Source organism: Mus caroli, chromosome 1 (genome assembly GCF_900094665.2).
Source record: "Mus caroli chromosome 1, CAROLI_EIJ_v1.1, whole genome shotgun sequence".
Taxonomy (NCBI): Eukaryota; Metazoa; Chordata; class Mammalia; order Rodentia; family Muridae; genus Mus; species Mus caroli.
Genome location: NC_034570.1, coordinates 65,160,411 through 65,183,098, shown reverse-complemented (window position 1 = coordinate 65,183,098; position 22,688 = coordinate 65,160,411). Strand labels below are relative to the sequence as shown.

At 44.0% G+C, this 22,688-nt stretch overlaps 1 protein-coding gene across 1 annotated transcript; it reads right to left on the bottom strand.

Annotated features, from left to right (window-relative positions):
• Nucleotides 1-21,714, bottom strand: Atic (5-aminoimidazole-4-carboxamide ribonucleotide formyltransferase/IMP cyclohydrolase). Its single transcript, XM_021158001.2, has 16 exons — nucleotides 21,565-21,714; nucleotides 21,216-21,342; nucleotides 19,466-19,542; nucleotides 18,045-18,111; nucleotides 14,991-15,079; nucleotides 14,279-14,430; nucleotides 13,865-14,021; nucleotides 10,922-11,047; nucleotides 9,806-9,913; nucleotides 8,942-9,027; nucleotides 8,104-8,193; nucleotides 5,981-6,109; nucleotides 2,949-3,041; nucleotides 2,260-2,442; nucleotides 1,113-1,268; nucleotides 1-500 (listed from the first exon to the last, which is right to left on the bottom strand). The coding sequence occupies exons 1-16, from the start codon at nucleotides 21,581-21,583 to the stop codon at nucleotides 381-383; spliced, it is 1,779 nt and encodes a 592-aa protein (XP_021013660.1). The 5' UTR covers nucleotides 21,584-21,714; the 3' UTR covers nucleotides 1-380.
• Nucleotides 21,715-22,688: the final 974 nt, after the last annotated feature.

The window sequence follows — 22,688 nt, the reverse complement described above, 5'->3', positions numbered from 1 at the left end:
GCCTGGGGAGAGCCCTCTGCAGGGTGGTAGTGGTGGGGTGAAGAAAGGAGCCTGGGGAGAGCCCTCTGCAGGGTGGTAGTGGTGGGGTGGGGTGGGGGTGGCTTGTCATCATAAGGCAGCGTGGCTTCTGGTTACCTGCACTTAGGTGTCTCACAGGCTCACAGGGACTTTTCCTGAAAGCTGCCTCCAGGAGGGAGAGGTGCTTTCAGGTTTTGCAAAAACAAGCCTCACACGTGGTGTCTTAGGCTAGAAAGCTGTACCTTTCAAATAAGTAAGACCCAACTACACACCCAAATATTAAGATACACATGACTCTTCTAGAGGTACTTCCAAGACTCCACACATGATTATCTATGACCGGGAAACAATGTCAGCTAAGATCAGTGGTGGAAGAGCCGGAGATCCGTATGAGACAAGACGATCCCCAGCTCGTCGCACGCCTCAATCACAACCTTGTCAGCAGTAGATCCAGATGGAGCGACAATGTAGGCCACACCACTCTGTGGAGGAAAACCCCCAAAACCAATGTTGACTTTCAAGGCATTATAGCATGCATACCTAGAAAAACCCAAAATTCCCCTCGAGAATGCAGCAGTGGGAGAGAGGACTCAATGATTTAGAGCACTGGCTGCTTTCCCAAAGAACCCAAGATTGGTTCTCAGCACCCATATAACAACACACTCACAACCATCTGTAATTCCAGTTCTAGGGCCCCTGACGCCCTCTTCTGGCCTCCATGAGCACCAGGAAGGTACACATAATACATACATAAGTACATGCATGTAGATAAAATATAAAAATAAATAAAAATAAATCTTTAAAAAAGCATAAGCTAACGATGAAATATTCAGACAAAGCAAGAGAATTTGGATTATGCCTACATCACACAGGGAAGGAAAATAACTCATTTATATCAAATCGGCATAGCTTTCCGATGTAACCCTAGGAAGTTAAAACTCAGGAAGTACACTTTCGTTTTGTGAAGCTAGGAACTGAAACTGAGGCCAGGCATCGACTGGTCGAGTGGCCTGTGCACATCCCCAGACTCTAAGGGGCGATCTGAAATCATCCTTACAATTCTATGTCCCCAGCACACCCCAGTTCTCGCTTACCCTTTTAGCTCGGTCCACATTATCCCTGAAAGGAAAGAAGGCGTCAGAGCTGACAGACACGCCGCTCAGCTTGTCCACCCATTCCTTCTTCTCCGCCTCGGTGAGTAACTCAGGAACCTCTTCGAACAGTGCTTCCCATTTCACCAGGTCTTCACCCTAGGGAGCCAGGGACGCAAAGGGAGCCCAGCATCACTGTTAGTGCAATCCAATGAGAGCACAAGGCCAGCAACCACTAGGGCATTCTCCTGTCTGCTCACTAAACAACACGCTGAGATTCCTATTTCCAAAAGTTCTTTGATGTTTAAAAAACATGTTCATTAAGGAAAGGTCATTCTTAGATTGCCAAAGAGAATAGATTGTACTTTTGTTTATCCCCAAACCTGCCATAGTCCTGACTCTCAAAATCTGTAATTTTTATATACCTTCACCAAACCATTTAAGACAATGCTTCATGTCTAACCTAGGACCTGGATAATAACTGATGTCTGTGTACCTGAACTACATATACAACTGTTTCAGGTATAAAGTCAGCTGCAGGCAAATCAAAGCAATGCAAGGCATTTACTACTATCTGATGTTTGTCACCTCACAAGCTGACCCTGAAGTGTAATCCCAGTGCAGAGGTGGTAAGTAATAAGGCCTTCTGCAGACGGCAATGGAGCATGCCGACAATCCCGCACTCACAGCTGCAGTGCAGCTCAGCCTACACTAGAGCCACCATCTTACATGAAACCAAACAAAACCAGAAATAGTACCAAAACTACACGGAGCTGCTAAGGGCTTTTGTATAAGTGTGGTAGGAGAAGGCCCCTGGTGACCAGCTATCAGATCACGTGTGGCTCAAGTCTAAGACCTCTGCTGACACTAGGGGATGCTGGCAGATGGAGAAAAACAGCCCTGCAGTGACAATATTATAACCCATAGGGAAGTACGGGCCTACAAAATTAATCCAAATTCATTACCCAGGAAGCAGAGGTTTGTGGTTTCAGAAAGGACGCAGCAGTGAGGTTGACAGGGATTAGGAAGATATTTTAAGCATTTCAGACTACTGAGGGTTTTGAGAAGCCTCTCTGTGGTAGGATGGTGGAAGACTGTCATACATGAGATGACTGCAACACGTTCCACTGGGAAGCCAGTCAGTCCGTACCTCACCGATGGTGCCGGTCACATACTGATCAATCGCATTGGAGATCTCTGCTCTCTTCACCCCGGCTTTAAACTTCATGGACAGCACTCGTGGGTGGTGCCGAAGCCACCAAGAGTTTGCCTTATCACCTGCAAGGCGTGTGCAGTGTATCCGAGACTGCTGTCCTGCTCCGATGCCTATAACCTAAGGAACACAGACGTTAGCAATCAATGACATTTCTCCCGCAACACTGTCTTTTCAAAGAATGACCGTAGTGAAGCTTCCACTCTGAGTGGCTTTGCTGGCTCTGGAGATCCTGCCCAAGGACCAGAGACCACAGTCTGTCAGGATTTAGTGACTAAAACTGGCAATCTTCATAGCTAGCAACCATGAAAATCCTGAAAGCCTGAAAGGCTCTTCTGATGTGAGCTAGGGTGTGTGTGTGTGGGGTGTGTGTGTGTGTGTGTGTGTGTGGGGGGGGTGTAAACCAGTCTTACTAACCCTACCCCCGAGGCAGCTTCCTCTAAGCAGGAACCAGTGTACCCAAGTGCAGTACTTGGCTCTGGCTAGTTTTCAAGTCTACTAAGGTGCTGAGTAAATCCTGAGTGACACAGCAGGAAGAGAAACTTGGCAAATCTCCCTTTCCCGGCACCAAGGCTTTTGCCTACAGTTCTGTTCTGCTTACTGTTCTGTCCCAACAGCTTGGTTACCTGCCCATCCTTGGCATAGCACACAGAATTAGACTGAGTATACTTGACAGCGATGGTGGCGACAATGAGGTCTCTGAGTGCAGACTCCGGCAGCTGAAACAAACAGGACAGCTAAGTCTCACCAGGCTTTAGAAATCTCTTGATTTTAAGCTACAGATACAATGTAACAGACCTAATACAGTTAGGTCCCCCAGTGACAGCCAGATGAACGAATTATGCTGCACACTGTCATACTTTACTCAATGATAACAACCATTCAGCAACACGATGAGAAACACTCTTCATTTGAAAATGACAATACTTTTTGGTTGGAATTTCTTTAACTGAGGATATGAGATTCAGGATCAGAACTAACATGAAGATTATTTTTCATATACATTGTGCACTGCTATGATGTACATATAACCACTGCTATTCTGGAAAAGTCAAATTATAGTATTTCTTGCTTTGCTGAAAACATTTTAAGAAGCTATTTAAAAATATTTTGCACCTTGTGGCAATGGTGCACTTTTAATTCCAGTACCTGGCAGGTGGAGGCAAGTGGATGGATGTCTGTGAGTTCAAGGCCAGCCTGGTGTACACAAAGAAATAGTTTTGGAAACAAATAATTTTTTTTTTTTTGCAAACTCTAAAGCCAACATTCAGCATTAAGTCTGTAAGAGCCCCAAAACGTCACCTTTGGTACAAATTAGCAAGGAGAACAATGAAGCAAGTGTGCACTCTAAGCAGGTGAAGGGTGTCAGCTACAGAGAGCTACACTAGCTACAAAAAGGTAAGATCCAAGAGGCCTGCAGTCCCAGCAATCAGCACTCAGAGGTCAATGAAAGATGACCTGGGGTTCAAGGCCAGCCCACACTACACACACACACAGAAGAATGAAGTTATGTTGCTTGTGAAAAAAATGTGTGTAACTGAGGATAATCATATTAAGTAAATAATTTAACCACTCTCAGAAACACAAATATTCTATTTTTCTTATGCTCCCTAGATCTATAGATATATAAAATCATGAATCCACAGTATGTACAATATGAAAGAAGAAAAAACTGTCTATGAGAAGAAAAAGAAGAGAGTGGGGAGGACTAAAAGGGGAGAGGGAGAGAGAATGTATGGTTAAATACAATACCCACTGTATGCATGAAAATATCCTTATGTTACATAGTATCATATATATTGAGTACATGCAATGAAAATTTAAAATAAAGAAAAAGATAAGCTTGGCTTCATCCAAATGAAGCTTCTACTCTGCAAAAGGGAAACAGGATAAAGAATGTAGGAGAGAGAACTCAACAACTGCACGTGAAGCCACACTTCTTACATCTCAACATCTGAAGCTTAGTTTTAAAAGATTTTTAGGGGAACGAGCAGGGTTGTGGAAGGGGGATGACCAGGAGGGGGGCAGTGAGTGGGGATGTAAAGTAAATAAGTAAAATAAAAAAATTGTTTTATATATATATATATCTATATATATATGTATATATATTCTAACATTATATATTAATATCACTAATATACCCTTCATCTTTTGTTTGAGCCATCCAGTACACATGGCTCTATAGAAAACAGCCTCTCAGAAGTCCACTTCAAATATACCCCTGGCACTCTGAGTTAGATCAAAGACTATGAGAAATGCCTGTGGGGTGGATGGAAGCAAACTCCCAACTGAAGCACGATCTTATTTTTAAAGGGGGAAGACTTCAGATCTCTTTTATCTTTTACTCTAGCTACAATGGCCTGTTGTAAGTAGACCAGTGCCCCTCCAGAAGCACAGAAAAGCCAGACGCACAACAAAGATCCAGAGAAAAAAACCTAGGAAGGAAACAATGAGCTCAACAATCTGAACATTTCCCAAGAGGAGAGGGTGAGAGAGCCCCGCTGGATTTCAGAAGCCTTACACGATGCTGGGGTAATGCAAGATCAGAGGACACAAGAGCAGGATCTGAGCTGGCTTCTGCAGAGCTGAGCCACAGACAGACAGACAGACAGACAGACCATCCCTCACAAACATCAAAGCCTAAGTTTCAAATCAACTCAGTCCTTCACAAGGTATGAGCCATGTTGCTTCACCTGCCTGCTGGGAGCATAATCAATTTTCTGGGGGAAAAAACATCACACAGACTCTCAAAATACCTGCACATCCAGTGCCCAGCACTGAATAAGAAGTCCAGGCACGACAGCAGGTAAGCCAGGAAACAATCCTTCAAAACTGAAGGCTCAATACCTCAGGGACTAAGGCCTGGCTCAGGCTCTGTGTTCAGTCCCAAAACACACACACACACACACACACACACACACACACACACACACACACCCCTACCCTCTTATTCATTTCCCTATCTTGTAACTTTAGACAGATGTAACTATTCTCTGTCCCAGTTCTATAATCTGTACAGTACAGAGGATGGTTCTCTCCCATAATGCACTGTGACTGAATGGAAGACTGCATGTAAGCAATTCTCCCCATATCATCAGTGTCTCAAGAATAGACTCTTGAACAGGGTGACAAAGGACACGACCTGAATATCTGAGTGCACAGATCATACTCAGGTTGTCAGGCGGCTTTTCACTGAAGCAGAGCATCACTTATCAGTACAGAAAAACATCCGTGCCGGGCAGTGGCGGCGCACGCCTTTAATCCCAGCACTCAGGAGGCAGAGGCAGGTGGATTTCTGAGTTTGAGGCCAGCCTGGTTTACAGAGTGAGTTCCAGGACAGCCAGGGCTACACAGAGGAACCCTGTCTTGAAAAATCTGGAAAAAAACAAAACAAAACAAAACATCCATGACCTAACGCATGCATACAGTTGCAGAAGACACGAGCTTACTTAGGTATGACTAAAGATACTTATTTCTATTTAAGTACATAAACACATAAGCTTCTAATGTGTCAGGCATACCTGACAATTCAAAGAAGAGCTAGCTGCTTGCATATCTACCAATTGACAAATATGGTTGGACCCTAGTAAAGCATAAGCTTACATATACTGAAGACAGACATGCTATTAACTTTTAGTTTGGATACTTCCAAACTTACATCTTTATTCTTGGTGACAATATTGCTAAATAATGACTTGTCAACGACACCATTATTTCTCTTCTGGCTTAAACGAAGACCAAAGAGTGTTCGAACTTCATTTTCATCCGGTTTGTAGGACTGGTCCATCTGAGACACAAATTTTAAAAATTGTAAGTATTATATCTACAATCCCAAATTTTACACACACAAAAATTCATTCTTGCGGATATGAAGGTGCATTTATGTGGCCCCAGAACCTGGAAGGATGAAGCAGGAGGACTGCAGGTTAGACACCAGGCTAAGGCACAGTTAAGTTCCAGGCCAGCCTGAGATACACAGCCACACTGTGTCTCAGAAATCAAAGACTTCACTGTTTATTTACACCTCTATTCCTAACACGAACATGTGTATTGACATCACTTAGTATGGGCACAATACAACAGCCAGGCACTGCAATCCCTGACCATCACGGCACACTGCTAGGTTAATGCCTTCAGTCCTTTTCTACAGTTGGCAGATAGAACCGACTTACTCAGACAGGCTATGGCACAACGTTTACATTCTATTTTCCCTTTCTTCCTAAAATTCCTTTAAAGAAATTTGGCCAATATTTGAAGTACAGTTAAAAATGGGTTTGGGGGGCTGGTGAGATGGCTTGGTGGGTAAGGGCACTGACTGATCTTCCGAAGGTCCTGAGTTCAAATCCCAGCAACCACATGGTGGCTCACAACCACCCGTAATGAGACCTGACACCCTCTTCTGGTATGTCTGAAGACAGCTACAGTGTACTTATTTATAATAATAATAATAAATAAATATATGTTTAAAAAAAAGGTTTTTGGCCTGACACTCCAGCTAATTTGGGAAGGCTGATGTGGGAGAACTGGAAGGCCAAGACCTGTGTTGGCTACAGAGTGAGTGAGCTCAAGGCTAGCCTAGGCAACTCAGTGGTCGTTTCTGTCTAACATTCACAAGGACCCCAGGTTCAAATCTCAGCACACTCTTGGTGACAATATTACTAAATGAATGAAAAAAGTAAAATAACATCATATGGGAAAAATAAGAATTATAGCGTATATCTCCCAAGTGTGAGAATGTGTTGGTGAATCTGAGATGTTCATATAATTGCAAAGATGAAACAATTAAAAACAGCAAGTCCACAAGGACATCCACTCTCAAAAGAGGCAGAATAAAGTTACCAACATACACAGCCTATGGCCCAGCTCTGTCTCTCTCAGAATGTGTACGTTATATAAAGACTTGGGGCAGGTTTGCAAGGGTGTGAAGCAGGGTGAGTAAGTGGAAGAAACAAAAGAAGTGCAGATGAACGCCCTGCCCTGGTGGATGCAGTGTGTCCTGACTATTTCTGGAAGGACAAGGAAGACATTTAGAGCAGCCACTCTAAAGGGTAACAGTGGCAGCGGAACAGGCAGGAGGGTTTCTCCAACATCTGAACAAGAAAGCATGTAAATAAAAATGAAAAATAAACAGTTAACAGCTAGGCTCTAAAGGCCTCAAACCACCTATATAAAAAGGGTAGGACTAAGAATAAAGGTGTCTGGCAGGCCGAGGCGGTGCTCATGCCTTCAATTGTAGCCCTGAGATTAACAGAGGCAGGTGTACCTGAGTTCTTGGCCAGCCAAAGGCTCCATAGTGAGACCTGTCTCGTAAACAGGAAGAACAGAAGAGTCTGATGCGCTGTTATAAGCATCTAACTGCAGCATTCGCAGAGCTGTGAGCTTGAGGCCACCTTGAGCTACAACAGTGTACAACCCTATCTTAAGAAAGACAGGGCCAATGCAACGGTAAACTTTGGGGCTGGAGAGATGGCTCAGTAGTTATGAGCACCAACTGCTCTTCCAGAGGTCCTGAGTGGCTCACAACCATCTCTAATGGGATCTGATGCCCTTTCCTGGTGTGTCTGAAGACAGCTACAGTGTACTCATATCCATAAAATAAACAAATAATTCTTAAAAGTTTTTTTAAAGAAGAAAGACAAGACCAGGGGGAAAGGGACAGAGACAACTACAATAAAAAGGCATAAATTTGAAAACTATCTTGGTAAGAAAGAGCTACAAGGGGAAAGAACACAAAATAAACCCAAAGACTAAATTACCACCCAACCTTGGAACTGCACCGACCTGAAGAACACAGTAGTTTCCATTTTTCTTTTTAGAAAGTATTTTCAAGGCTTCTTCTTCATATCCCGGGGCAACGATACCATCCGACACCTGTAAATACATTAAATTAAATTCTTATTTTTAGAAATCAGAGAACAACTCTGTAAGATATAGCAATATTTAGCTGTCCTAAGAACAGAACTGTTCCACAACTATCAACAGAAAATGCTAGCATTAAAACTCAAAACACTAGTAGGTAGACTGAGAATTAATCTTTAGGGCTGATTATTTTGCAAGCCATCCTATCATAATTTTCTGTGGTTCATCTTCGTGTTAACTAAGAACAAATGGAAGATTCACTGCAGTAAACGAGCCTCTTATTCTTACGCTGTTCCACTCATCACGTGGGGCTGAGGCCTGGACCAGACAGCACACAAACACAAAGCGAGGAATAAGATCCCAGAGACCTGTGGTCTCGCAACTAGAGATGTCACATGTCTCAGTGACAGCCGCCGGTGAGTGGCATGCCAGTGGCATGGTTGGGATGGCTTAAGACCACAGAGAGAATCACTAAGCAACCCGACAGCACCCAGCCGCAGAGCTCCTTCCTCTGAGGTACTGGGTCTCCTGCCTCCCAGCACTACGGTGCTGGTGCTAACCGGGGAGGGTTAGTGCACGGAACCTCGGGGCTCATTATCATCCCCTCAGCACGCCTTGAACAACAGTAACTTGGGCATTAAGCACACCCAGCAGAGGACTTAAAGAATTAAACATAGAACACCCCCCTCCCCCATTAAGACAAACACCCATCTGAAACCTTCAATCTTAAAATGAACAAAAAGTCTGAACCTCTACTCACTTCTCTGGAGATAATTTTTGCAGTTGGGACATCACAAATGTCAGATAATGCAACAAAATCACCAAATGAAGACATCCTATCAGCTCCTATGAATGAAAGTTAAAGGGATTTGTCACAAAGCAAGCTTGCACAGAGAAACCCATGTGATCAAATCTAGCATTTCCTTTCGGATCCTTTCAGGTTCATAGACATGATGGCGTGTGGCATGCACCTCCCCACACTCTGTTACTACAATGTGGGCGGGTATATTATAAACGTAATGTGGAAAACAAAACATACTTTCTCTACAGCTAACCTTATTACACAGTTAGCCCTATCAGCCAAATAATCGTTAAGAAAGTATTTCTTTTACCTTCTAAATTAGCACTTAGCTATAGGCCAGCATCAGCTACTGAGAATAAGCAAGCCACGTGGCCTCGATCCAGTCTGTATTCATAGACACAGGCAGGACTCAGCACAAGGCTACAGTAGCTGCTGCGTATGTCTGTAACTAGTAAACTGTAGCAGTTTTCCCAAAACTTTTCATGAACTAGTCTCTGCTGGTCATTATACAAGAATCTTGTATTTCTGAGTATATAAAATGTAATCAAATCAAACTTAGTGGTTAGAATAACTATGTGATTTTCCTCATAATAAAAATATATTCAAAATAAATAAATAAACATCCAAAATAAAATGTAACAATCTCATTTGTTTTCCCATATTACATTAAATACTAACATCATTTTTGTGAATATACTCACCTTAAGTATTAATTTAAAACAATGAAAGACAAATTTAAATGCTAAAGTCTAAAGTACTATTTTATTCTACTCAGTATAAAGCTTTGCTTTTCTCTCTAAATGACAAAATCCCTTATCTGACCTCTTGCTCTTGCATATGCAACGGCCAGGGGCGTGAGGGTCGGGTAGAGGTCGTAGACCATGCAGACTCTGGCCTCGTCCTCACTGAGTGGAACCCCAACAGCAGCACCTGGCAAAGAAAATGAGAAAGTAATGGTGGGCAGGAAAAGCCGTGGCCAAGCACCCCTCACCAAGGCACTGCACTGACTGGGCGCCTCCTCGCCACCACGCACACACGCAACTGTTTAAAAGCACAAACAATAAACCTAAAACCTCAGATTGCTACTTTTCAATATTCACACCAAAATATTTTGTTAAAGGGCAGTGGTAAAACATGCACACTGGGTTCAATTCTCAGCACCACAAAATAAACAGAGAAAGCAAAACGACTTTTACAATACACATCTTTAAAGACCTAGCCTGCATTTTTCAAACAAATGTGGAATATTTTCTAGTACTTATGCCAAATTAAACGAAAACTACTCAGTGAGGTAATTCAACACCCAAACCACAACATGGGGGGGTGGGGGGCAGAGGCCTCCGGCTTGTGCCGTGGAAGCAGAGCCCCTGCATCCCGACCACGCTGCTGTGCGCAGGCAGGCAGCCAGGCACCGCATTACCAACTCTGCTCAGCTTGGCATCACATGCCATTCACTTCTACTCACTCACTGCACTTTAGCACCCAATAAATATTAACAATGGTGTGTGAGACTGCAGGCAGCCCTTGTGACATTATGGATCATGGAATTGTGTATGGACTTAAGGACTTGAGAGTATACACAAAAGAATGGCTCAGTCAATAGCAACAGGAGCAGAAGGCTGTATGAACAACCTCTGCACGCTTACTAAGGTACAATTCCAAAACGGAGCAGCAGTTCTCTGGTTTTATGAGATTATGTCACTTCACTTCCATTCCTAAACTTTCAGAAAGATACCGCAAGAGCCAACAGTGCAATTGCTGTCTCCTGACACTGTCACATAATTATGTGTATATGGATTATGTTACCAAGGTTTCTATGACTACATTGACACTATCACTGGACTTGCCAAGTGGCCTAGGATGCCTAGGGCTGTATAACTGGCATCAGAGCTCCTTAAGTGTGGAGCATTCTAGAGCACTCTAGAAGGCATTACTCACCTGCTGGGCTGACGTGCTTGAAAGAAGCAGCCGCTGGGATGTCTACTGCTCCTCTCAGCTCTGTCACCAGCTGCCAGGCGTTCAAAGCATCACACAAGTTTATGAATCCTGGGGCTCCATTGAGAACTACACACGAAAACACACATACAATTAACACGCAGGTTAAGAAAGGCCACATATATGTCCTTAAAAAGTAACACCTATAAGTTATACAACTTCCATGTGATTTTAGGCAAAAGTCACAAAAGTAATGGTGTACACCTTTAGTCCCAGCAATGGGAAGGCAGAAGCAGGTGGATCTCTAGGAGTTCAAGGCCAGTCTGGTCTACAGATCGGGTTCTAGAATAGCCAGGGCTACATAATGAGTTCTTCAAGAACCATTCTCCGATACCCTCCTCTCCCCAAAGAAAAACGAATCAAGACGTAAACAGGTATCTACAAACACTTCACAAGGAGCAGAACACTTGGGTCATCTTCAAAGAAGTCCACCCCACCTCACCCCACCCCTGCAGAGCAGAAATACAACTGTAAGACTCAGCAACAGTGACAAGACCAGGTATCAGCTGTGTCCATGTGAATAGCTTAAATAGTTATGAAAATGACAGTGACCGGATGTCATAAATCATAAACCTTCTCAACTTAAAACAACAAGCCGACCAACCCTATCAGCTGTGGGACAAGCTCAGGTGCCATGGACAGGAGGAATGACAGAAACAGTGTGTTTTCATCCTTTAGAAGCTGCAGGCTGGGCATGGTGGTGCTTCCATTTAATCCCAGCAGTCAGGAGGCAGGCGAGTCTCTCCAAGTTCTAAGCCAGTCTGGACTGCAGAGTTCCATGACAACACAGGAAAACCATTATCCAAAGGACAGACAGACTGCAAGTGAAGCAGAGCTGAATGGTGTGTGCTGGTCATCTCAACACTCGGGGATGAGAGAGAACCTGAGATCCTGCCCAAAACAGGTTCTCCAACAGAAAGAAAACCACAGCAGACCCCACAGAACTTAGATGTACAGGTTCAGAAGAACGGACAGAAGTCGGTGGGAAGCATTAAACTGGGATACCTTACAAGGCACCCAGCAAGCAAAGCAGAGCAGAGATCATCAGCTCTGCTCTCTTCTCCAGCTCCTGCCTTTGTGGGTAGCTTGTCCAATCGTGAGTGGGAAGGTGAGCAGAGGAACGGTTGTCTAAACACCTCCCAGAATACTGGTTCCCCTCACATCATATTCTCAAGAGGGGCCAGGAACTGGTCAGACATAACAGAAAGAACTACAGTGAATGCCTTGTCTATTAGACAAACCAAACAGGCACCATCTCACTTCCAGTCGCAAGAAGGCAAAAGACAAAACAAAGACAGGAATCAAACACACACACATGATTCCATCTTTATTCTTTGCTTCAGCTTTGTCCCAGACAAACAGGCATGCTACCAAGCCTTCAAACCACATAAAAACGCAAAACACTTTTTCTGTTGTTAAAAATTATTGTCAGGAGACATCCTGAATGAAGCTCTTCTAAGAAGCTGCTGTTTACATGCTCAGGACTCCTCTGCCCGAGCACAAGTAACACTTTTTTACCTTTTATAAGAGTGTGCCTACGGCAGAGCAGTGAACTGCAAATCCCTGGATGGGAGGGGTAAGAGGAGACTGTAATCCTCACACTTCCTGCCCTGCTCTCCCCAGCCCTCTGGGCTGAGACAGGAAGGAAAGAAGCCAACAGGGGAACAGCTGCTTCCCAATGGACCAGGGTAGCCTGCCTTGGGAGTGAATGAAGCTGTCCTGGCTCTCAGCATGTGCTGACCCCATGTCAGTTCTAGGGCTCCACACCCAGAGCCCTTCCCTGACTCCTCTCAGGGGAACAAAACAGGGCAAAACACCAAAAATACCTGTATTATAGTTACAAAGTGTCATGTATCAATTCCCTTGAGGTAAAACTCTATTTTGGACACAGAACTTTAAAAGTGATGTGAAACAGTTGACCCTGCGGTTAAGCCCAGGAAGTCCCTGAAATTGACTAGATTCACTGGGTCACTATAGAAGCTGTGCAGACTGCTCAGACATTCTCAGACTAGCTGAGCTGGAAAGGACAGGAGCTGCCTGCAGGCTGTGCAGTGTGCTCCAGGGTTGTCCCAGCTTTGTGAGCTATGTCATTTCTGCCCCTATAAATAAGCTCTCACCAATATTCCTGTAAACAATCACAACAAACCACACTGGATCACCAGGTTTGACTTTGGTGGTATCTGTACCCTGGCCTGTCCCTGGTCCCTTCTCTGAAGTAGAGTAGTTATGTTCCAATTTCCCCAGGAACAGTATCACACAGCGTAAGCACAGTTTTAATTCTCAATACTCATCACTGTCACTTCTTTAAAAAAAGGTTATACTGTGTGCATGTGTGGGGAATAGAGATGAATATGGACAACTCTGGCCTGGGGTTGAACTCCAGTCACCAGGCTAGCACAGCAAGAACCTCTGCCCCTTCAGTGTTATTTAACTTCACACTTCTATGTTGGCCCACAGCAACTGGCCTTTTAGGCCCAACAAGGAAATCACTTCTTGTAACATCTGTCAAACAGAGAGTGGCTCTCAACCCACCGAAACACACAACAGCTTCCTCGGCTGCTTTCTTCACAGATTCCCGTTTTATTATTATAGACGCACCACAGGCTCCGTCTGCTCCTCCTCTGGAAACCTCAGCAGCTCCACCCTGAAGGCTTCCAAAACAGCCTTAAGATTTGTCATCTCTAACTCGGGCTTGGCCTGCCACCCAGGGCCTGGGGTTTGCCAGACACCGAAGCTGCTGTACCACTCTGACACTTTCCATGCACCTCAATTCTGGATGGTTCTGAGGCCTCCTAAGTAATTTACTCTTACATTCTGAATGAGAGCAACTTCAGATACAACAGAGAAAGCCAGGTGTCTACACAGCAGGTACTTCTCATACTTTACCTGTGATGGGAAGTTTGGGCTTCAGCGTATACAACTGGGCAGGAGTCTGATGGGGGTTCATCCCATACCGCAAGGGCATCTGAGAAATCCCCTTACTGTACTGTTTCCTGAAGTAATCGGAAATTGCTTCATCATATTGAGCAGTATGCGTGAATGCCTACAAAAAGTTGCATTTTGTGAGATACCAGGAACATCTCCCAAGAACGCCTTTAGGTACAGCCTCAGCCGCCACCCCCAACACATCCCAATGAACACTTTTCCTAATATTTGATTTCTCTGTATTCAATGAAAGGAAGAAGGCCCCAGCAGAGTGTGGGAAGCTGACAGACATATTTAGCAGAACTGAGTGGGGCTTAGACTGACACACTTAGACTACATGGACACTGCTTTACAGTGTGACAGAAGTGTACTCACCTTCAAGGCCAAGTGGCGCCTGGTCTCTAGGGAGGTGTCCTTACTATCAGAGCCCTGCATCTCTGCAGCTACCCCCGCATAGTCCTCTGGTTCACAGACGACTGTCACTCGAGCGTGGTTTTTGGCTGCAGCTCTCAGTAATGTCACGCCACCTTTGAAGGACAAAATATGTTATTTTTCTTTGGCATTTTCCTATCAGTTGAAGAACATTCTTTCAAATAAAGTAACTGTGAATAGCACTTCTACCTTAATTTTTACCTTAAAAAAAATAAGGAGAAAAATAGATCATCTGAATTCCCCTCATACACAAAGGTAGCTTATAAAATATTTTCTTTTTTCTTTTGGTTTTTTGAGACAGGGTTTCTCTGAATAGCCATGGCTGTCCTGGATCTCACTGTAGACCAGGCTGGCCTTGAACTCAGAAATCTGCCTGCCTCTGCCTTCCAAGTGCTGGGATTAAAGGTGTGTGCCACCACTGCCTGGCATAAAATATTTTCTAAGCTGGCAGTGGTAACACACAATCAAATTTGTGAACCTTGGAGACTAAGGCAGGAAGATTACTACAAGTGGAGTTCAAGGCCAGTCTGGGCAATGTAGCAAACCCCTGTCTCCAAGACATGAAACAATACCAGAAACACTCAGTAATAAAAACAAAGCAAAAACAAGAGACGACTGTAATTCCGCCTGTTTTGAAGTGTTTCTTTTACCTTACCAATATCAATTTGTTCAACAGCTGCCTCAACAGTTACATCTGGAGAAGCCACAGTCTTCACGAAGGGGTACAGGTTACAGACCACAACCCTGACAATGGAAGAAAATTAGCTGTCATTACAACACTGCAGCTTCATCACTTACAGCTATCTGGGACAGAAGTCACTAGAGATGTGCTCAAGACCTGGGAAGATCTAGACCACAAACTGTAAGCCTGACGATTTCAGATTCTTGTCTTACAGACTGCTTTTATGTGTATGAGGATTTGCCTGCATGTGTGTGTGACCTGCACATAGTGCCCATAGAAGCCAGAAGAGAATACATCAAAGTCATAAATAGACGGCTGTGAGCTGCTGGAACCTAAACCTGGGTCCTCTACAGAAAGAACAGCAAGTGCTCCTGACTGCTGAGCCGCTTGTCCAGCCCCACCATTTTTAAATTCTTAGCAGTTATATTAAAAAGGTCCAGAGGCTCTTAGCATAGAGTCAGCACACGCTCTGGAGATGGTACACATACATCCTCCTCCCAGGCCCTCCTACAAGGCTGATGCTTGGCTAGTCTTAGCTATTACTCCCCAGACCACCCTTCAAGCATGATGGCTGATTAGCCTTAGCTAACTATAACTATTAAATCATTAAAATTTCAATTTTTTTTTTTTTTTGGCTGAGAACAGTAGTAACCCAACATTCAGAGAATTTGGAGTTTGAGGTTAACTTGGGCTACATTAGTTAGACCCCCAACTCAGAACAAAATATTTTAAGAATAAATAAAAATTATAAGAGTACAGAAAAATCTCATTTTAGACTGTGCTGTTTACCTAGGACATACGAATTTCCACTATTTCCCCAAGAGATTGTATGCATAATAGGAACACTCAGCATTTTAAAGGTAAGTACTTGTTCTGCTTTCAGAGAGGTCAGGAACACCCACCCCAGGACCATGTATAAGCCCGCTGGTGAAACCAGCACAGCAGGAGGAGAGGTGAGGACCTCTCGGGATTAAGCTCAGTATCCTGATTCAACACTGGACAAACACATCCCAAGAAAACTGCCAGGCTGCTGCTTCTAATGTAACTGAACACAAAAGCTAACTTGTAAGTCTAAGCCAGAAAATAAAAAAATTACATACCACAGCCAAATAGGACATCGTCCCAGCAAGGTCAGGTTAACTCGGCTCCTAAAAGCTAGGGGCTGGCAAGATGGCTCAGGAAATTCGGGTGCTTGCTGCAAGACCCAGACCCCACATGGTGGAAAGAAAGAACAAAGTCCTGTGGGCTGTCCTCCCACCGCCAAGCCACCACGTTTGCCTCATAAAGATCTTTGAAAAACTAATTGTGATATTAACAGAAGATAAAAGCCACAGGATTACTTGATGCACAAAGTGTGAAAAATTCCATATTTATCTATAATTTTAAAAAAAGACAGCAATAAATTCAGAATTGTAAAGTACCTCAACATGATAAAAACCAGTATTTTCTTAAGATTTAGAAATTAGAGTATTCGCTAGTCACCATTTCTAGTCAATAGTTTGCTGTGTTTCAGCCAGAGAAATATATAAAGAAACTAATGGAAAGGCATCAAGGTTGGATACACGGTGTTCATCTTGAGACAGTCCCTAGCTGTTAAGAACACCTATTAATGAATGAGGCCAGCATGGCTGCAGGATGTATGATCAATACATGAAATCAATTGCAATAATACACATTAGCAATCAACAATCAGACAGGAAATTAAGAAAACAATGCAGACATGACAGTATTAAGGCCAATCAAAGACTGAAGAGCAAAATTACAAGTGTCAAACTGACACACTGAAAAATATAAAAATAATGTCAAGAGGAACTAATAAAAATTAATGTTTCTTAAAAACAGGAAGCATCTCACATCTATGAGTTGGAAGACCTTCCCTGTTGAGATGACAATTATTCCCCATGCATATACAGACTCTTTAAAAGTCCCACTGTCTTTCCCAAGAGTTGTACCAGGATCCTAAAAGCAAGTGTCCCTGAATGAATCAACAATCTTGCATAAGAAAACAGACTGGGAAGACCAGGGCCTTCTACTTCAGGTGGTACTCCAAATCTACCTTAGTGGTATACAGAGACTAAGGATACCTGGACCACAATGGAAGAACGAGCAGCCTCTGACAGATGATGCTGGGACAGGGGGACAGCCCCATACCTAGACCTCTGCCCCACCCACACCTCTGCAAACGTAAACCTTGACTTAGTCAACAGAGCTGGGTGTAAAATGGTACGGTCCAGTAATCCCAGCACCTGGGGAGGTTAAGATGGAGAACCAGAGGCTCGTTCAGCCACACACTAAGAGTCTGTCTAAATACAAACAAGCAAGTCTAATTACAAACAACAAAATCACTGGCAAAAACCCCCTTCACCACGAGGTGCTTTAGATATGACGTCAAAAGCTCAAGCTATAAAAGAAACTAGACATCAACAAAATCATCAAAACTTGAGATGGTCGAATGACCACTGAGAAGGAAACAACCACTCAACACAAGAGTCAGGAGGAATCAGTAACCAGGTAAGACTGAGCAGTGCTGAGTACAGGGGCTTCTGGTGGGAGGTGCAGATGGGAGACCAGAGTGTTCTAACAATGAGTGTAGTGATGTTTTCACAACCTCTTTTGAATATAAGCATCAAATCTCAGCTTTTTTCGCAGCTTTTTAATAGGCTGAATTATACAATACATAAACCACACCTCAATAAAGCTGCTGTGTATGTTTAAAGGACACAGTATATTTCTTGGTTGTATGCAGTGAAATTTAAATCTTAACTTTTGAAAAACAAAGGTTGTGCCAAGGGTCTAACTCAGTGGTGGGAAGTTCGCTCTAAACAATTAGCAAAGCCAAGGTTGTTTTTAACCTAAGTTACACAGTTTGAAAATACAAATCTGGGCAAATTAAAATGTTCACACATAACACATATTACACAGGAGATGCAGAAAAGTGTTTCTATAGAGAGGGCAGGAGAGGACATCAGGTTTTAGCATCACTCATTGGTGTTTAACTCTTTCAGAATTCAGCTTCAAACTTGTTACCTTACAAGGTTGAAATCAAGCCTGGCCATGTCAGCAGCATCTTCTGGAATGTTGCGTGCCAAGATCCCTAATGTAACAAAGTGAAAGGACATGCTAGGGTCAGAAATGCAGGGAGTTCACACTGTAGAGTCCCATCACTCACAAGGCAGATCCTCTAGCATTCTTTTTTTTTTCTTTCTGAGACAGGGTCTCACTGTGAAGTGCTGGCTGGCCTCCAACTGGGACAAAAGACACACACCACCATAAAGGACAATGCCTTACACATTGACCAGGACGGTCTTAAACTCCTGAGCTCAAACAACCCTCCGGTCACAGCCTTCTAACTATTAGGCCTTTAGTCCTAGCACTCAGGAGGCAGAGGCAGGCAGATCTCTGTGAGTTCCAGGACAGCCAAGGCTACACAGAGAAACCCTATTTCCATAAACAAACAAAGAGCAACAACAAAAGCACTCTTTCCCTCAATACTTAATTCTCACTGAGCCTCGTGCCCCATACTTCTGATCCCAGCATTAAGAGGCTAAGAGCTCCAGAGTTCCAGACTAGCATACACTACACAGTGGATTCTAGGCTAGTCTGCCCTCAGAGTGAGACTCTCAAAAAACCAAAATGACCCAATTCCCTTTACTTATGCAAAGCAAAACCCCAAACCCAAAAAACCTTAAAAGGAATGTTTACAGAACCTCTGCCAGCTTTCCAGTCTACATTTTCATAAGCTATATCTCATAACTTGATTGATAATCCTTAGCTTTTCAGTCTTTTCCCTTTCTTTTCCTGTTCTCTTCATTTATGTGCCTGATTGACTGACAAGTACACTCGTATGTGTACCGCTCATGCCTAGTGCCCAAGGAGGCCAAAAGAATTTGATCCCCGCAAGTGGAGTTACAGAGGGTTTTGAATAGGAATGTAGGTGCCAGGAACTGAACCTGGGTCCTCTGCAACAGCAGCTGATCTCTCAATTGCTAAGGCCCAGCCATCTCTCCAGCACTAGCTTTCTGGCCTTTCTTTACAAGTTTTATTGCAACCTGAGATGCAGACATACACTTCTGTGGCTATTACTGCTTAGAGGATTTGCTATGCTAGGCAATTAAACAGAAGTCACATTTTTTTTTTTTTTTGAGAAACAGTTACAGGGTAGCACTGTATTTCAAGTGTGAACTACAGAAGTGTATAGTCACACAGTACATAGCAACAACACAATCTAGATTAGCTAAACTAGTTAGTAGGTCAAGATCAAAAGCAATGGAGGAAAACAATCTGAACTTATCCTGTAGTGAGGAGTTAATTATAAAGGGATCAATGGGAAAAGTAGACTCTTTTAAAATCTTTTTTTTGGGGCTTACGATTTATTTCTTCCTGTATCTTTTGAAACTATGAACTAAAATCTGTTATAAACTAAAGGATTACAACCTTCAGCCACTTACCAGCATGGACCGCAGGGTGCAAGGTTTTCACACGTCCCCCTAACATTTCAGGGAACCCTGTTAGCTCAGACACATCTCTGAAAACAGAGTAATAAAACAGTTACCGAATTATCACTTTCCAGGATTCAAAGCATCTCCCACCAAGTCTACAAGAGGTTTTTTTCAAGTCCAACTTAAGCAAAACTTTAAAAATTTTCACTATGCTGGATTTCCTAAATGTTATTCATATACTGCAAAATGTTATATTTCCTAAATGATATGTTTTAGAAAATCAATTAGGTATTAAAGCACTGGCTTTACAATGTCCAGACACTTAACAACCTTTAATTATGAAATTCAAGGGCAGTGGTGGCACATGTCTTTAATCCCATCACTCAGGAGGCAGGGGCAGGTGGATCTCTGTGAGTTCAAGGCCAGTCTGGTCTACAGATAAAGTTCCAGGACAACATAGGGAAACCATTGCCTGAAAAACCAAAAGCAAACAAACAAAACAAAGAAATAAATTCTACTGAGAATCATTTATAGTGGATTTAACAACAACAAAAACATTAAAACTATGTTTGGACTGGAAATATGGCTCAGGTGTACAAAGTTTGTCTCCCCTGCACCAGGACCCACATAAACAAACAAAAACACTCACTCTTTAACAGGACATAGTTCTAATTTCTAAAAGATATCCATACTCCAACTCGCTCAAGGAGGAAGAGGCAGGAGGATCACAAGTTCAAGGCCAGCCTGGGCAACCTACAGAGACCCTGGCTCTAAGTTTTAAAAGTTTCTGAAGCAAAGCATAAAAAATGAGCTAGGGATATGGCTCAGGAGTGGACTGGACATTGGGGTCAGTCTGTCTTCCATACCACCAAAAGAATACGGGAAGTCGTAAGGGGGGGGGGCAAGCAAATACTGGGCAGTGGCGTGGAACTATGAATGATCATCTGAGAAACATTTAAACTAGGCGATACACAATGCAAGAACTCCTCGTACTTCATCGGAAATGCCACAGCAACACAGCAACAATGGCCGACCCTAACCAGTCCCACAATAACTCAACTGCACCTCACAGTAGCCTACTTGTCCGCTGTCCCAGATGCTCCGGACTCCCATAAGTCACAAGAGAATCCACTGAAGACATTTACTCAGTAAGTAAAGGCATTCTTGCTGTCTGAAGCTGTCAGATGTACAGGGGTTATGTACTGCTTACACAGACAAGAGCTATGAAGAGGTGAATAATTTACCTCTATAGGGATTCTCCACAAACCAAGAGTTATAATGGCAATGAAGACAGCCAGGTCTTTTATTAGGTGTGTGAACTACTATCCTGAGGTCTTTTTCCTTTTCTACCTTCCAGACCTTCAGGGTCATCTCCTGACATCTCTTGTCAAACCCTTCCCACTGCTAGCCAGGAGAGGAGTGTGTGACTGAGCCACTGACTGGTACTTAAGAGGGAGATATAGATCTTCAAAGATGTTACAGTCTAACTGTGCATCCAGTCAAAGCCAGGCCATGGAACCTGAACATTCCTGTTTATTCTGCATAACACATGGCCCGCCGAAGTTAATTTGCTTGCAAACAGTGGCTGGGTGCTAGGATTCTAAAACTCAAGGCTCCCTAGTTCTAACCTAACTTCTACCTGTGAGTTTCCTTTTCCACGGCGTTACTGGGAGGTGTTTTGTCAGTGCCTGGATTGCATGGCTTTCTGGTGAATATGGTCACAAAGTTTTTCTCCCTTGAACGCTACCTACTGCCTTACCTGACTGCCAGGCCAGCATCCCTGATCGCTTTTGCCGTGCCTCCGGAAGCGACCAGACTCAAACCAAGAGACGCGAGACTTCTGGCAAATTCCACGAGGCCAGTTTTGTCAGACACACTGAACAGGGCTGAAAGAGAAGGCAGTTCTCATTACTCGCGGCTTCTGGCACCGCAATCTCCCGGGGAGAACTCCTGGGAAGGGGACTCATGCGACTGCAGGCCCAGGGCCCTGCACTGGGGACACCCAGCCTGCAGGCCGGGCCCGGGGCCTCCCCAGCTCGGCCAGCGGCATGAGTGGGTGGCGGGGATGGTGCAGGCAGGACCCCTGTGATGCATCGCGAGGGCCTCACCAAGCTGAGACGGAGCCATGCTGCGCTGGGTCGCGGAGTCAAGGGACGGACAGGCCACGTGCGTAGGCAGGCAGGCTGGACCCCGCGGTTCAGGAAGCAGTGGGCGGGGCGTGTCGACCCCACGTGACCCCGAGGTCCCGCCCCTCCTCCAGTGAGCTGCAGCCTAGGGCGGAAGGCGCCGCTGGGCGGGGCGGCTGCTAACTCCCGAGCCTGGGATCTGTAGCCGCGGGCTTCCTCTTTCCGAACCCAGATCTGGGCGTGGGGACTCGCGTTTCGCCGGTATCTGGGGTGCTGCCGAGGTCCGGGGAGGTGGGGCCGCGGCGGCTGGAGCACTGATTGGGGGAAACTAGCGAGAGGAATAAACAGACCCTGTCTGACGATGTCAGAAAGGATTAGAGAAACCTTCTGCTATGGTCTCCCTTTTACAGGTCTGGGAGACCTACGCATGAAGTCATTGCCTCCACAATTGAGAGCCCCAAAGAAGTAAAATGACCGTCATTTGAAGTTTTTCATACCACATTATAAAATGGCCTGGAATTTACATCAAGATCACCATGTGTAAAATGCTCTTTTCCTTCAAGCCCAGGTGGCAGGAGCAAGCCCAGATGGCAGGAGTAAAGGTTGAATAAGCAAAGGTTGCAAGACTTCAGTTATTAAAAATAGGAATAGCAAAATTGAGCTCATCTGCTTATTTTTAATAAAAGTGACATCTTTGGCACAAAATAAACACATCTTGCTGTATACACAGCCCTATTTTTTTTTTTTTTCCGAGACAGGGTTTCTCTATGTATTCCTGGCTATCCTGGAACTCACTCTGTAACCAGGCTGGCTTCGAACGCAGAAATCAGCCTGCCTCTGCCCTCCCAAGTGCTGGGATTAAAGGCATGTGCCACCACTGCCCGGCTAACAGCCCTATTTTTAACATTAATGTTTAGCATTAATTTTTTGATTGCTTTCTTTTGTAATGTTCTTTAATACAATTCCAAAAAAGAATTTAAAAATTCTATAAAGGAGCCTAAAATTGTACAATTCTATAGAAAGCCTAGCTTTTTATTTCCAGTCTAGTCTCCCAATCTGTGCAAAATCCATTTTCCTATTATTTGGATGCTAGTCTGCTTCTCGTC

Coding starts and splice junctions, on each gene's coding strand:
- Atic (XM_021158001.2), bottom strand. Junction 3,042..5,980: donor TTGTCACCAAGAATAAAGAT/GTAAGTTTGGAA, acceptor TGTTTGTTTCAG/CTGCCGGAGTCTGCACTCAG. Junction 2,443..2,948: donor GCTATGCCAAGGATGGGCAG/GTAACCAAGCTG, acceptor TGTGTTCCTTAG/GTTATAGGCATCGGAGCAGG.